Source organism: Salvelinus sp. IW2-2015, linkage group LG22 (assembly GCF_002910315.2).
Source record: "Salvelinus sp. IW2-2015 linkage group LG22, ASM291031v2, whole genome shotgun sequence".
NCBI lineage: Eukaryota > Metazoa > Chordata > Actinopteri > Salmoniformes > Salmonidae > Salvelinus > Salvelinus sp. IW2-2015.
In genome coordinates this window covers 1,390,442-1,406,944 of record NC_036862.1, presented here as the reverse complement: position 1 = coordinate 1,406,944, position 16,503 = coordinate 1,390,442, and the positions used below count along the sequence as shown (strand labels likewise).

Here is a 16,503-nt window from a genome sequence, read left to right as displayed (position 1 = left end):
AGAGGAATGGGCTAAAATTCACCCCACTCATTGTGGGAAGCTTGTGGAAGTCTACCCGAAACGTTTGACCCAAGTTAAACAATTTAAAGGTAAAGCTACCAAATACTAATTGAGTGTATGTAAACTTCTAACCCACTGGGAATGTGATGAAAGAAATAAAAGCTGAAATAAATCATTCTCTCTACTATAATTCTGACATTTCACATTCTTAAAATAAAGTGGTGATCCTAACTGACCTAAGACAGGGAATTTTTACTAGGATTAAATGTCAGGAATTGCGAAAAACTTGTGTTTAAATGTATTTTGCTAAGGTTTATTTAAACTTCCGACTTCAACTGTATGTCCAGTTTAGATTTAATGCACTCCAGAAAATAGCAATTGGCTGTTTCGGTAGACTGGTTAGTTCTGAATCCCTGATTGAAGTGATCAGTCAGATGATCAGCCACCCATCTTTCAGCTACTTTTGATAGCACTGGAAGATTTCTTATAGGTCGGTCATTTTCCACCAGTGTTGGGTCACCAGAAATTAAAACAGGTATCACTGCAGCAGACTTCCAAGCATTGGGGAAGAACCCATATTTGATGGACAGATTAACTAGATGTACCAAAGGGGCAATAATAGAATATTTGTCTCTTTAGGAATACAGTGTCTAGACCAAATACATATTTTGTTCTAGAGCTCCTGAAGAAGCTAATAATACTGTCCACTGCTGACGCTGAGATTTCAGGAATTCTGAATATTGGTTTATTATTATCTATGGGAGTGAGAACTGTGGTCTTGGTTGAAAATCTATGAGCCAGTTCCCTTACAGAGCCAACAAAAAAAGTGTTAAAGGTGGTGGATATGAAATTGGAGTCTTGAATTAGAATTCCATTATCCTTTAAATCAGGATGTTTTTTGGACTTTTCAGCTCCTCTCCCTGTTTAAGATTTTCCAAATCCCTTTGCCGTTCCCTTTTGCTTCATTGATCACTCTGAAGAACTCTGATTTTTTTTTTTTTTTTAATTTTTTAAATATGCCTTACCACCTCACTGAGAAATTAGACATCTGTCATCATTCTGACCAGACTTCAGTGCTTTCTTCAAGGAAAGATCCCGTTCTCTCATCTGCCTTCAGAGGTCCTTGTTGAGCCATGATAGAGAGGTTTCCGTCTTGGCTTACGTAGAAATTTCCTGGTAAAAAAGGTATCCACTTTGTCAATAGCTGACAGAAATGTTCTGAATCCAGACTCTGGGTCTTCATTGCTTAACAGATCAGACCAGTCAATTTGTCTTATAGCTTAGTTAGTTATAGCTTAGTTATTTATTTGATGAGGTCTGTTAGTAAACACCAGATCAATTTGAGTCTGGGATGTCTGTGTTAATCTGGTTGGTCCTTGTATTATTTGAGTCAGGTTGAAATAGTCTGATCTCTTAGTTTTCCTGCAAGTTTTGTTTTCCCAGTTTATATTGAAATCGCCCATGAAGATGATCTCCTTAATGATCACATTCTTTAAGCATGGCATTTAGATGGTCATAAAACGAGATATCAGATTTCGGTGGTCGATATAATCAAATAATAGTGAGACATATGAGGGGAGAGGAAGACATTCAGCCCCATATATTCAAGGTCATTGGCATGTTTCCAAATGATACGATTGCATTTAAAGTTATTTTTCATGTACTAAAGCAATCCACCTCCTCTGTCTTCTCATCTGTCCCTCTTGAATATGGAATATCCAGGGACATTCAAGGCAGAAATAGGAGAAGATTTCTTCAGCCATGTTGCAGAGAAACAAATTCAATACATTTTCTACATGTTCACTCTTAGAAATAATACTACGAATATTCAGATGACCTAATATTCCTCAATGGTCCCAGAGTAATTTAGACTGATTAACGGTTTGAAAAAGTTTAATGGTACAATGTTTTCTAATAGCTGGTTTTAATGTCCATTCTAGAATGCCTTTCTAACCAATCAGATACAAGTATTCAACAATGCTGTGGTATAATATTAATTAGTTTGCACCATTTGGTACCAGGTAATTACCAATTTTGGAAAATGATTTTATGTACCAACTAAAATACCCATTGATTCCTCATAAACTCATGGTTTTAACTCCAGTGTTAAGGTACTTATAGTATAACAACATATGCAATTTATCCAAATTGTCTTTCAGTCATGCGTTTGGGTGGCCCCAGCGGGAATAAAACCCACAACCTCTGGCTTTGCAAGCACCACACTCAATCAACTGAGCCACTCACGGCCACAGTATCAGCAGCCAACTGTAGGCCTACCACTGCTGATTCGCTGAAGCAGGTCAGTGAGAAAACTAATCAAGGCATCCTCTCTGTGAGTCACATGAGTCCTCTACTCTCAGCTCTGAGGTGATCAGAGCTGGGGGGGTTGAGTGGCAATCAGGAGAATTAGAGAGAACAAGGTTGGCAGCCAAACCAAGCTCCATGCAGTCTAATGGTTTACATGCCCTCTATCCATTCTGTCCCATCACTGTGTATCACGCAGAGCCTGTATAGATCATATCTTCTCGGTCTGTAGAACAATCAGAAATAGATTACACGAAGAGAAGCCTACTTTTGCACGTTTCATTGATTTCCAGAAAACGTTTGATTTTGTAAATAGGGATATTTTAGCCTATAGTTTGTTAAAGACAGGAGTTGATGGGAAATTTCATCACGCAATCCAGTCTCTTTACAAAGTACCAATTGCTTGTGTGCGAATTAATGAAAATTGTTCCGATTGGTTTCCCACACCCTCGGGTGTAAAACAAAGACACGCCTTATCACCGACTGTTTGCTATGTTTATAAATGATTTTGCAAAATATATTAAACAGTTAAACATTGGAGTAAGATATGATGAAATGCTAAGTATCCTTTTATATACTGATGATATTATTTTGATGGCTGAAACTGAACAAGACCTGCAGAACATGTTATTATGTGCAGTCAATTGTTGTAAAAGATGGAGCCTCATGACTACCGGACAAAAACACAGATAATGCATTTTAGAAAAACAGGTACTAAGAGAAGTGTTTTGGTGAAGACATTCTTGAGTTCAGTAACAATTCTATATATTTGGTCTTTTTTTTTAATGAACATATTACCTTTCTATACGGAACATCTGCCCTGTCCGAATCAGGAAGTAGAGCTCTTGGGGGAGTTATAGAAAAACAGAAACACTCAAAGATATTGGTTATGCTACGTATTCCAAACTGTATCAGACATGCATGTGTTCTGTTCTGGACTATTTAGCAGGAGTGTGGGGTGCAAAGAGGTATCTCAAAAATGAACATATCCATAACAGAGCAGTACGTAACTTTTTAGGTGTCCACAAGTTTGCACCTATACTTGCAATAACTGGGGACATGGGCTGGGAACCCTGTGAGGTGAGATGGAAGGTGTGTATGGTGAGACTTTGGAACATCCTGTATGAAAACCAAATTAAGGGAGACAAAAGACCTCTCCAGTAGGTACCAAAACATTCAAGGGACATTTTCTCAAAAGTTATTAGGGCTATCTTCTGTATACCACCCCTACCTTGTCATTGCCAGCAGCATACCACCCTGCATACCACTGCTGGCTTGCTTCTGAAGCTAAGCAGGGTTGGTCCTGGTCAGTCCCTGGATGGGAGACCAGATGCTGCTGGAAGTGGTGTTGGAGGGCCAGTAGGAGGCACTCTTTCCTCTGGTCTAAACAAAGATCCCAATGCCCCAGGGCAGTGATTGGGGACACTGCTCTGTGTAGGGTGCCGTCTTTCGGATGGGACGTTAAACGGGTGTCCTGACTCTCTGAGGTCATTAAAGATCCCATGGCACTTATCGTAAGAGTAGGGGTGTTAACCCCGGTGTCCTGGCTAAATTCCCAATCTGGCCCTCAACCATGACGGTCACCTAATAATCCCCAGTGTACAATTGGCTCATTCATCCCCCTCCTCTCCCCTGTAACTATTCCCCAGGTCGTTGCTGCAAATGAGAACGTGTTCTCAGTCAACTTACCTGGTCAAATAACGGTAAAATAAATAAATAAATAAAAAATAGCACAACTGATTGGGCTCAAATGCATTAAGAAGAAAAGAAACTCCACAAATTAACTTTTAACAAGGCAAACCTGTTCATTTAAATGCATTCCAGGTGACTAACTCATGAAGCTGGTGAGAGAATGCCAAGATTGTGCTAAGAGTCTTAGTGGTTCCAAACATCTTCCATTTAAGAATGATTGAGGCCACTGTGTCTTGGTTTCATCAGACCCGATAATCTTGTTTCTCATGGTCTGAGAGTCTTTAGGTGTCTTTTGGCAAACTCCAAGCTGGCTGTCATGTGTCTTTTACTGAGGAGTGGCTTAGGAAGAATCGTGGTGGTTCCAAACTTCTTCCATTTAAGAATGATGGAGGCCACTGTGTTCTTGGGGACCTTCAATGCTGCAGAAATGTTTTGGTACCCTTCCCCAGATCTGTGCCTCAACACAATCTTGTCTCGAAGCTCTACGGACAATTCCTTCGTCCTCATGGCTGGGTTTTTTCTCTGACATGCACTGTCAACTGTGGGTACTTATATAGACAGGTGTGTGGCTTTCCAAATCATGTCCAATCAATTGAATTTACCACAAGTGGACTCCAATCAAGTTGTAGAAACATCTCAAGGATGATCAATGGAAACAGGATGCACCTGTGCTCAATTTCGAGTCTCATTGCAACGGGGCTGAATATTTATGTAAATAAGGTATTCCTGTTTTTTATTTATATGTAATACATTTGCAAAAAAATTAAAAAACCTGTTTTCACTTTGTCATTATGGGGTATTGTGTGTAGATTGCTGAGGATAACAAAAAAAATATATTTTAGAATAAGGCTGTAATGTAACAAAATGTTGAAAAAGTGAAGGGGTCTCAATACTTTCCGAAGGTACTGTGTATGTATGTATGTATGTATGTATGTACAGTGCCTTCAGAAAGTATTCAGACCCCTTGACTTTTTCAACATTTTGTTACATTACAGCCTTATTCTAAAATGGATAAAAAAATCCATATGAATTCCCATTCAGTCACTGACCGATAAATCTCCAGTCGTCGCTATTAGGCCTACTGATTGATCAACTTTTACTTGTGACAAAGTCAGCAAAGGACGTCACTGCATTTGGAATGCATTTGCAGCCCAAATGGACTCAACCAGAAAAATTATACGACACAACTTAGCCCAGTGGGCATGCGTCATGATGTAGCCCAGGGATGAACTCATAATTTTGTATTTTTATTTATTATGGATACCCATTAGCTGCTGCCAAAGGCACTACTCCACCACTACCACATATCTACAGTACAAAACCCACGTGTACGTGTATGTATAGTGCGTATGTTATCGTGTGTGTCTATGTTTGTGTTGCTTCACAGTCCCCGCTGTTCCATAAGGTGTATTTTTATCTATTTTTTAAAATCAAATTTGACTGCTTTACTACTTGATGTGGAATAGAGTTTCATGTAGTCATTGCTCTATGTACACGTGGGTTTTGTACCGTGGATATGTGGTAGTGGTGTAGTACTGTGCACCTCCCATAGTCTGTTCTGGACACGGGGAATGTGAAGAGGCATGTCTTGTGGGGTATGCATGGCTGTGTGCCAGTAGTTCAAACAGACAGCTTGGTGCATTCAACATGTCAATACCTCCACTTAAAGTTAATCTCTCCTCCACTTTCAGCCAGGAAAGATTGACATGCATATTATTATTATTAGCTCTCTGTGTACATCCAAGGACCGTAGTGGCTCCTGGCTCTGCGTACCCACACATTTGTATTTTTTATTTTACCTTTATTTAACTAGGCAAGTCAGTTAAGAACAAATTCTTATCTTCAATGACAGCCTTGTTCAGGGGCAGAAAGACAGATTATTACCTTGTCAGTTCTGGGATTTGATCTTGCAACCTTTCGGTCACTAGTCCAACGCTCTAACCACTAGGCTACCTGCCTCCCCATGCGATCAGAGCCGGCCCTAAGCAACGTTTTGTTGGCCCATCCCCAGTCTTTAATATGATATCTGGTGAGAGTCCCTAACAGAATCAATAGGGGCCCCCTTTCGGTAATTCAACCATGATTACTACAAGTATAAAACACGTTAGCTGACATTGGCTAATTGAGTGACTGTCAGTGAAAAACTGCTGCTCCACATCCACAATTGACCTTGTATATTCTACTATTCTAACTATCAACAGTAAGTTGAGACCCTGACTGAGTTCCCCCCCCAAAAAAATGTCCCTGTGCCACATGGAACAAGAAACTTTTAACCCGCATCGGCCCTGAGAGATGCACAGTGAGGAGTATCCTGAGTGAATAATTTGCGCTTGACGAGAGAGAGAGAGAGAGAGAGAGAGAGAGAGAGAGAGAGAGAGAGAGAGAGAGAGAGAGAGAGAGGAGAGAGAGAGAGAGAGAGAGAGAGAGAGAGAGAGAGAGAGAGAGAGAGAGGAGAAGAGAGAGAGCAGAGAGAGAGAGAGAGAGAGAGAGAGAGACTGAGGAGAGAGAGCGAGGAGGGAGCGACGGAGAGGAGAGGAAGAGGAGAGAGAGTGAGCCGAGAGAGAGAGAGAGAAGAGAGAGAGAGAGAGATGAGAGAGAGAGAGAGAGGAGAGAGAGAGAGAGAGAGAGAGAGAGAGAGAGAGAGAGAGAGAGAGAGAGAGAGAGAGAGAGAGAGAGAGAGACCCGCCCGCTCATCCATTTTAGAATAGCATGAGTGTGTGACTTGTTCACGGTGGAGGATTCACTTGCGTGTGTGTCACTCGCTGTAACCTAAAAAAAAAAAAGCTGCACTGGTTCGAATTGTCTCAGTTGCTAGAACATGAGAATCACCAAAACACTACACAACTGCGCTATCATTCCGGACAAATGAGAGATGGGAATATTAAGTGATGGGCTATGACAAGAGATCGCCCTGTTTATGGAAGTGTCCTAAAGCCATTTCTCAGCACAATGTGGTATAGGATAGCCATGAATGATTAGACCATTGGACCTTCATTGCTGATATCATCTGTTTCAATGTGCCTATGGTCATCAATCAAAGCGAATCAAATTACTTTATTGCCCCCCTGCTGCATCTACTTACTTGGATTAATCGGATACAATAACATTTTTATTTTATTTAACCTTTATTTACCTAGGCAAGTCAGTTAAGAACATTCTTATTTACAATGACTGCCTACCAAAAGGCAAACGGCCTTCTACTGGGGCTGGGATTAAAAATATATATTAAACAATTCTATAAATATAGGACAAAACACACATCACGACAAGAGAGACAACACTACACAACGAGAGACCTAGACAACAACATAGCATGACAGCAACGCATGACAACACAGGATGGTAGCAACACAACATGACAACAACATGGTAGCAACACAAAACATGGTACAAACATTATTGGGCACAGACAACAGCACAAAGGGCAAGAAGGTAGAGACAACAATACATCATGCAAAGCAGCCACAACTGTCAGTAAGAGTGTCCACGATTGAGTCTTTGAATAAAGAGATTGAGATAAAACTGTCCAGTTTGAGAGAGGTCATGAGCATTATTTGTGAGGATAACATCAAGAAGAGTACATCATTGGATTCCATGCTTGGTAGCTGACATACAAATATTTAGCCTCTGAATTCAATTTGGGTATATGCTTAACACCCCGGCCATCCTACAATCTAAGCTAGATGCCCTCAATCTCACACAAATTATCAATGAACCTACCAGGTACAACCCCAAATTTTGCCTGCCATATCAGCTCTGTTATACTCATATACATAATTTTAACAGTTCTAGAAACTTCAGAGTGTTTTCTAGCCAATACTACCAATTATATGCATATCCTAGCTTCTGGGCCTGAGTAACATGCAGTTTACTTTGGGCACGTCAGTCATCCGAACTTCCGAATACTGTCCCCTAGCCCTAAGAAGTTTTAAGCATCAGCTGTCAGAGCAGTTTACAGATCATTGCACCTGTACATAGCCCATCCAACTACCTCATCCCCATATTGTTATTTATTTATTGTTTTGCTCCTTTGCACCCCAGTATCTCTACTTACACATTCATCTTCTGCACATCTATCACTCCAGTGTTAAATTGTAATTACTTCTCCACTACAGTCTATTTATTGCCTTACCTCCCTAATCTTACCTCATTTACACACGCTGTATATAGACTTTTATATTGTGTCATTGACTGTACGTTTGTTTATTCCATGTGTAACTCTGTGTTGTTGTTTGTATCGCACTGCTTTGCTTTATCTTGGCCAGGTCGCAGTTGTAAATGAGAACTTGTTCTCAACTGGCCTACCTGGTTAAATAAAGGTGGGAAGAAAAAAAAATTGCTATACCCTCTCTTTTTCAATTAGGTTTACAGTATAAGGGTAGAAAGAAGCAGTGCCTCGGGACAGCCGGTATCCAGCTGGTTCATGTGTGTGGTAGGCTACAGGTACAGATACAGGCTACTAGCCTAGGGACTGGGTTTGCGTTACCTCGCCCCCAGTCCATGGGCTATATTGCGTGCAGGAAGTATGTCTGGTGCGCGAGATCGGTTTGTGTAATGGAGAACTGCCTTTCTCATAGCCTTGAATTATGGAATTTAACTGCTGTTGGCGCACACACTGCCAAGCAGCCCACAATCACTTTCGTTTACAATGCACCCCCTCCACTTCTCACTAACTCTCCCTCCTTTCTCCCTCTCTCTCTCAACCACACACACACTCGCTAAAGCCCGCTCCCTCTCTCAGCCTCCGAGAATTCCTCATCCGAACCACAGTCACGTAGGATTGCATAGAGCGAAAAAGAAAGTCTGTTTACAAACCAGGCAATGAAGAGTGGACTTCACCGGTTGCTTTGATAGTACTTTTCACCACAGGCTACAAGTGAGATTTGTGCTTCGATTTTTCCCACTGGGCACAGACGTCAATTCAACGACTATTCCACGTTGGTTGAAAGTCATTTTTAAGAAATGACGTGGGAAGATTGATTCACCTAGTGTGCACCCAATGTGTTCGAATGATGTCAGTTTAGGATGCTCATTACCTGTCATGGCAACATATATTTTCCGACTGTTCTCCAACTTGTTGTAACTCTCCGTCTTCCAGAGAACATTGAGGTTTCGAATTTGGATTATTTTTTTTTAACCTGCGGCTCGAGTGTGGAGCCCGTAGTAGTCCAAAAGGCAATGCCGTCCGCGGGCTGGTGAACAGTGTGTCCGCATACATGAACAGTGAACTCATAAAGTTGTGCAATGTCGAGCACTAGAAATTGACGAGGAGGGAAAACGATGGATAATGAATCTATTTACGGGACATTTTATCAGGATAACTGGGAATAATCTGGACTGGAGATAAAGAGGAGTACCTTGGAGAAACAATGTGCTGAATGTAAAATACAAATTAGTTTATTTAGAGATATAGTAGCCTACCTATTTGTAAAGACTGCCTTTGCAATATTTCATATGTATATCGATGTTGTTACCATTATTTAGATCGCAAATATGTTTGATTTCAGCATTCAGCAAGTTCAGTCATTTTATGCACCTTACCTAACGTTACATATTTATCATTATGGCGCACTTATGCAACCTTATGCATTGGACCAGCCATAACCAGCACCCTCAGCAATATCTTGACAACATCTCGCTCATAGTAGATGCGGAGACGATCCAAGTGGTCTACACTAAGGTTAGTCTACCGGGGAGATGGCGGCGGCGCTCGCCAGCTCCCTGATACGACAGAAACGTCAAGCAAGAGAGGCAAACAGCGAAAAGGTCGCTACTTCGAAACGGCGCACCAGCCCCAACAAAGATCCCCGCTCCTTGTGTGAGAGGCATATATTTACTGTCTTCAACAAAATTCGGTTCTGCAGCGGCAAGAAAAGACCAGTCCGCAGGAAGCCAGGTCAGTGGCCTCAGAGCAGGGCTGCGTTCAGTACATTAAAACGTAATAGAACGTTCAATTTAACGGAAACGGCGCTGTACTGAACGATCAGGGAAAACGGGGAGGGGGTGTGTTGTGGCTTCAAAATATATCGCTTCCCTTTAATTGGGTCAATCATTGCTTCAAGCCACACACTTCAAGCCACACCCTGCACATCCACTGAGCGGTGCAAACATATCTCAAAGTCTGTTCAAGAATATACAAGAACCATTACAACAATATTAGCATCTTGATTTTTGTCCATAGTAACAGTTAGCAAAATCAGGTAAATTGATGAACGCACACTTTGTTTAACCTCAACGTCAACTTGTTTTCACATTAGATTGTTGTTTTAAGCTGTATAGATAATGTATTTTAAATGTTTTCATTGTATTTTGAACGCTTTCAGACTGAGCATTTGAAATGTTACAAGCACTTTTGGGGGTCAGGGAAAATGTATGGGAGTAAAAAGTACATATCTTTAGGAATTTAGTGGAGTAAAAATAGAAGTTGTCAAAAATATGAATAGTAAAGTACAGATACTGAAAAAGTACAGACTTAAGTAGTACTTCAAAGTATTTTTACTTAGTTACTTTACACCACTGGGCGTGCCACCATCAGAGTCAAATTCAAACTTTTTTGCGTGTTCTTATGTTGGCATAATACATAATTTGAAAGAAGTCCATAACTGAACATTGATATACACATTTGTAAGCAACCTCTCTCCCCTCTTCATTTCACCTGGGGGGACATCAGATTWAAAAAATCCATGTAGGATACTGGTCAAGTGAGTTACAACAGCAATGCACTAAGGCCTATTTAGTCTGGTTGTCTACAGGTTTATTAGTTAGGGGGTTGCTACACTGAGTGCCCTTAAAACAACAAAAAACATGAAAATCACATGACAAAACACATTTTTAACAAATCACGTGAAAAATGTCACGTGAAAACAAAAAATGCACGGACCAGACATGGTTTTCGGACACGTGAAGTTTTACATGGATTTTTCACGTGACTCAGACAAGTGGTTTTCCAACATTTCACATGTGATATTCTAAACCAGCATGTGATACTGGCGGGATAAGATCCCAGGACTCCTATGGGAGAAACCAATGTCTTGACCCTGCATATTTCTTAACAATTTCTCTCAATCTCAGAATATTGACTGTTCAATTCAAAATAGGGCTGTCAAATGTTTAAAAAAACATGACTATCATTCATGTGATGACATGCTATTTATTGAATAATTCACTATATTAACTATACTATTTAAATTAATCATGTAACAATTAACTAATTAGTATCTTGGGGCACCATGGGAAAAGTTTGTTTAATGAGTTACCGTTTCCAGAATTAACTCAAGAATATATCGGAATATCTTGATATCATAACAGTCAATAATTAATAATTTCCTCATATCAGTCTCATTCTGAATATCGTTGACCTCGTAAATCTGCACGAACCCTAGCCTAAATGATGAATCAGTGATACACAAATTGGCTTAATTATTTACTAACTAACTAAATAGTCATGCAGAATTACATAAACACACACAGTATAGATTATCGATTACTAACATAATGCAATTTAAAGGACCTAGTGGACTAAACTGATATGACCGTTTGGTTACACAATGGGAAGGGAGGGGAAAAATAAAGAGTGGGAGAGACGTGGAAGCTATGCTCATGAGAATGAATACTTTGCACATGAACGATCGCTCATTTGAAAATAATTGCAATGTACACTACCGTTCAAAAGATTCGGTCACTTAGAAATGTCCTTGTTTATTAAAGAATAGCACATTTTTTGTCCATTAAAATAACATAAAATTGATCAGAAATACAGTGTAGACATTGTTAATGTTGTAAATGACTATTGTAGCTGGAAACGGCTGATTTAAACATAGGCGTCCAGAGGCCCATTATCAGCAACCATCACTCCTGTGTTCCAATGGCATGTTGTGTTAGCTAATCCAAGTTTATCATTTTAAAAGGCTAATTGATCATTAGAAAACCCTTTTGCAATCATGTTAGCACAGCTGAAAACTGTTGTTCTGACTGTTGTTTAGACTGGTTGAGTATCTGGAGCATCAGCATTTGTGGGTTCCATTACAGGCTCAAAATGGCCAGAAACAAATTCTTTCTTCTGAAACTCGTCAGTCTATTCTTGTTCTGAGAAATGAAGGCTATTCCATGCGAGAAATTGCCAAGAAACTGAAGATCTCATACAATGCTGTGTACTACTCCCTTTACAGAACAGCGCAAACTGTCTCTAACCAGAATAGAAAGAGGAGTGGGAGGCCCGGTGCACAACTGAGCAAGAGGTCAAGTACATTGGAGTGTCTAGTTTGAGAAACAGACACCTCACAAGTCCTCAACTGGCAGCTTCATTAAATAGTACCCACAAAACACCAGTCTCAACATCAACAGTCAAGAGGCGACTCTGGGATGCTGGCCTTCTAAGCAGAGTTGCAAAGAAAAAGCCATATCGCAGACTGGCCAATAAAAAGAAAAGATTAAGATGGGCAAAAGAACACTGGACAGAGGAACTCTGCCTAGAAGGCCAGTATCCCGGAGTCGCCTCTTCACTGTTGATGTTGAGACTGGTGTTTTGCGTGTACTATTTAATGAAGCTGCTAGTTGAGGACTACTAAAATATTGACTTCTTGATTATGTCCAAAGTATCTGTTAGCAGAATCAGGCAAATTGATAAAGCACACTTACTTTAACCTCAATGTCAACTTGTTTTGACATCACATTGTTTTTAGCTGTATAGATAATGTATTTTGGATGTTTTCATAGAATTTTGAACGCTTTCAGACAATGTGATTAATCACGATTAAAAAAAACGTGTGCCCTAAAAATTACAAAAAGCTAACTCGAGTAGCCTAGTGGGGGGCGGCAGGTAATCTAGTGGTTAGAGTGTTGGGCCAGTAACCGAAAGTTTGCAGGATCGAGTCCCCGAGCTGACAAGATAAACATCTGTTGTTCTGCCCCTGAACAAGGCAGGTAACCCACTGTTCATTGTAGAAAGGAAAGTGTCTGTTTATATTCATTCCAAAAGAAAACAAATTCACACATTTTCAAATGCATCCTATTTAAGCCTGTTTATTAAATGTAACAAAAACCAATGGACAGCTAACAATAACAGAAGCTAAACATGGCTAGCTAAGATGATATGGAAGGCTAATAATAGAGTGGATAGCTCAGAAGTAAGAAATAATAATTTTTATGCTCAAGTAGGTAGGCTACGTAACCTTTTTATAGAATGGGGTTACAGAATTTGCAATTCCACATTTGGAACATTGCTACTGCAACACACCTTTTCACATGTGAGGAGAATAACACTTTCACCCCCACATGTGAACTTACAATGGTTGTGACATTTCTTAAATATGAAACTGCAAATGTGATTTTCACGTGATTGCTTTTCAATTCACATGTAAGGTGAAAACATGTTATTCTCCTCACGTGAAAAGGTGTTAACATGTAGACTATACATTTAATACATGTGAAAATATGGTTTCACATATGAAATCTAAGTTCAACATGTGAAAACATACATTTATCATGTGAACATGCGATTTTCACATATTTTTGTTGTTGTTGTGCGGGTTCCTCCAGTACTTGAAGTGAAGGAAGGCACACTAATGAACTGGACCAGAGCTATTAGTGTCCAGGGTAAGGTGAAGCATTTTTGGTGAAGAATGCTTTATTGATCCACCCATGGGCCAATTCTCACAGTTAGGCTACAAGTTAGTTAGAGGTCTGAGAGTATCATATCTATCACCGATGGATGAGATGAGGTGGACCACACATTTCTGCATCATATTTAACGTATCTCTCCCCCTTTCAGGGTTTCTATCAGCCACTGGGTCCACCTAATCATCAGCATTTAACTGGCACACCGACTTGCTCTAAATAGTGCTTTATTTTAGTCTTTTTCTGTCTCTTCCTGCATAATTTGGGTGTTAGGCGGCTGTAGTGCCAAGTTTATCTGTCCCATATTGTGCGCCCAGTTCATGATCTGGAGGTGGCTTCTTAGACCGTTTATTTTTCAGTTCAGTTTTGACCCACCAACTGAAACTTTATTTTAATCTACAAGACTGGGAGATGGTTTAGATTGTTTTCCACTGATTAGTGTTATGTTGGTGTCTGCATGCTCTGAATGGCCTTAGTACAATTAGCTGTTGCGATTTAAAACCCTCTTATTCCTCTTATTCTCTTTACCATTGAGCGATGGTCAGAGGGGATCTGTCTGCCTCTGTCATGATGGGAGGCATTGTTTACTTGTGTTTACTTGTGTGTCATCACATGTATCACATGACAATTCATTCATTATGTAGCCTATCACATGGTACTGCACTAATGGGTACTAACTATACTGCACTAATGGGCTTACACTATACGTTTTTTCTGATTATGCGACCTGATCCGACCAGGAAGAACTCTGGGCCCTAGTTATAGTCTAGTTCTTCCTGGTCAGCCCCTAGTCATTGAAATGGGCACTAAGGGTATGAGGGCATGGTATTCAAGTGTTTTGGTGCCTAAGTGACCTGGGCCATGGTCATTTCAATGGAAAACTACAATGAGCTATTCTTATTGGACACATTCAGGTAGTTCCTCCCTGTTTCAGTCCATTTTATTCTGTTTGGTGCTTAATGAACACGACCCAAGCAGCTAGCTAACTCTTATCCCTGTTGTGTTATATTGCAGAGCCGCAGCTGAAGGGCATTGTGACTCGACTGTTCAGCGAGCAGGGCTTCTACCTGCAGATGAAGCCGGACGGCACTATAAATGGGACCAAGGACGAGAACAGCGACTACAGTGAGTTTATATGACACACATTACAATTCCCAACATGCACATCTCCTATCGTACAATCTGAAAGTACAGTACACTTTGTCCTGGCGAGGTCACGTGGGTCCGACAAACTGCCTAGCCCTTACGATAACAAATGCCATTTCATCATGATAGTGTACATGGATATTGACACGCCGCAATCTAGAATTCCACAGATAATCATCTGTGCAAGCCTCAACACTCCACGCACACCCGTCTGCATTACCTTCACACACCCGTTGAACAGGGTTACGTTTGGGTCACTTTCACAAACACAAACAACTCTGTGTTTGACCAGCTAAATCTGTGCAGACACACCGGAAGGAGTGGAGTTGAATAGAGAGGACTGATGGATTGCTCGCACTCTGCCACTGTATTTCTCAGCTAGGCGAGCCAGTTCACCCAAACTATCAGTGTCATCGTTCTCCGCTCTGTTTTCTCAAACAATCTGTTAACTGTCGGGCCAGGAGCATTCCCGTCCATCTGTCTGGTGGGAAGGGGATCTGTCCCCTCCTTGACTTACATGCAGTATCGGCCTAGAGGTACACAAGTTACGTGCATGCGTGCGTGCACACCATGGCTTGTGTTCCTTGTGTGCACACACACACTAAAGTGACAGTTTAATAGATACAGGAGTCACTTGATAGAGTTGAAGTCCAGAGCAAAGTGTTGGCCCTATAAGTCACTTTTATCCAAAGCGACTTAGTCATACATTTTTGTATGGTGGGTGATCCCACCTATCGAACCCACAATCCTGGGACTGCAAGTGCCGGGCTCTACCAACTGAGCCACAGAGGGCCACTCATCCAACCTGTGTGCTCTTGGAGTGAGGCACAACATGCTGCCAAGGACAGAATGAAGTGGAGGGAGCTCATTGTGTCTCAATAGAGATGAAGAGTATTAAGTAAGTAGTTAACCTGTGCTTGGTCGATTCACACTACGACTATTTCCCTATCTATGTCATAGCAGAGTGTATGTGTTAGCGCTGCAGCACACACTGTATGGCAGGGGCGAGATTACCTACTGTACCTGGCAGTCGTGAAATGGTAGAGAAGAGTGGGCGGCGGCAGCCGCAGTTCCCACAGTAACTCAATTCGCAACTCTGCTGAACAAAAAAACGAAGGAAAGTCAAACTTCCTCTTCCCTTCTCCACTGCTGTACCAGCGGGAGAGAAATAGAAGAAGAAGACCTCTCATTGTATCAGAATAAAAATATCATAGCATATGAGTCTCCAGAGCATCAGGGGAAGGAGAATAGAAGAATCAACAGCTGGCAAGATGTTAAGCTTATTTCGTTCGCATCTCCTACTCATATTGAAGAGATAGATAGAGAAGCCAGAAGTAAACCCAATGAGCTCTATCAGAAGAGAGAAGAAGAGAGGAGAGGAGAGAGGAAAGCTGATAAGAGGAGGAGGGGAAAAGAGGTAAAGATGGGTGAAATAGAAGAGAGGAGGAAAACAGGGCTGAGGAGAGGAGAAGAGGGGCAAGGAAAGGAAAGGAGAGGTTGGAGACGGACCAAAAGCGATCTTGTTTCCCAGCCCAAAACGACTGGCGGTCACCTGCCCAGTTGTGCTCTTTCAGAGTGGATGGATGGTGGGTACAGTACAGTATGTGTTTTCGTGGAGAGAGAGAAGATTAATGCCTGGTGAGCTGTGTAGCCGGAGGGCTCCTTCTTCATACAGGAGCTCAGTTGCACCCACTCATGATGCTGGAGTATTTTTGCATCCCCTCCTTATCCCTTTGTATTTGTGTC

General features: G+C 41.1%; 1 protein-coding gene across 7 annotated transcripts in view; it reads left to right on the top strand.

Moving 5' to 3' along the window:
• The window catches only part of LOC111982533 (fibroblast growth factor 12-like), a 130,982-nt gene that overhangs the window by 91,446 nt on the left and 23,033 nt on the right, over nt 1–16,503 (top strand). For 4 of the 7 annotated variants that reach the window (XM_024014101.3, XM_024014100.3, XM_024014098.3 and 1 more), the window contains one exon: nt 14,626–14,736. In XM_024014101.3, the coding sequence (XP_023869869.1) occupies nt 14,626–14,736 (111 nt within the window). Of the gene's footprint in view, nt 1–9,649; nt 9,918–10,403; nt 10,420–11,816; nt 11,853–12,194; nt 12,215–14,625; nt 14,737–16,503 lie in introns of those variants that run through there. The other 3 variants (XM_070433927.1, XM_024014096.3, XM_024014097.3) reach the window with 3 other exon arrangements.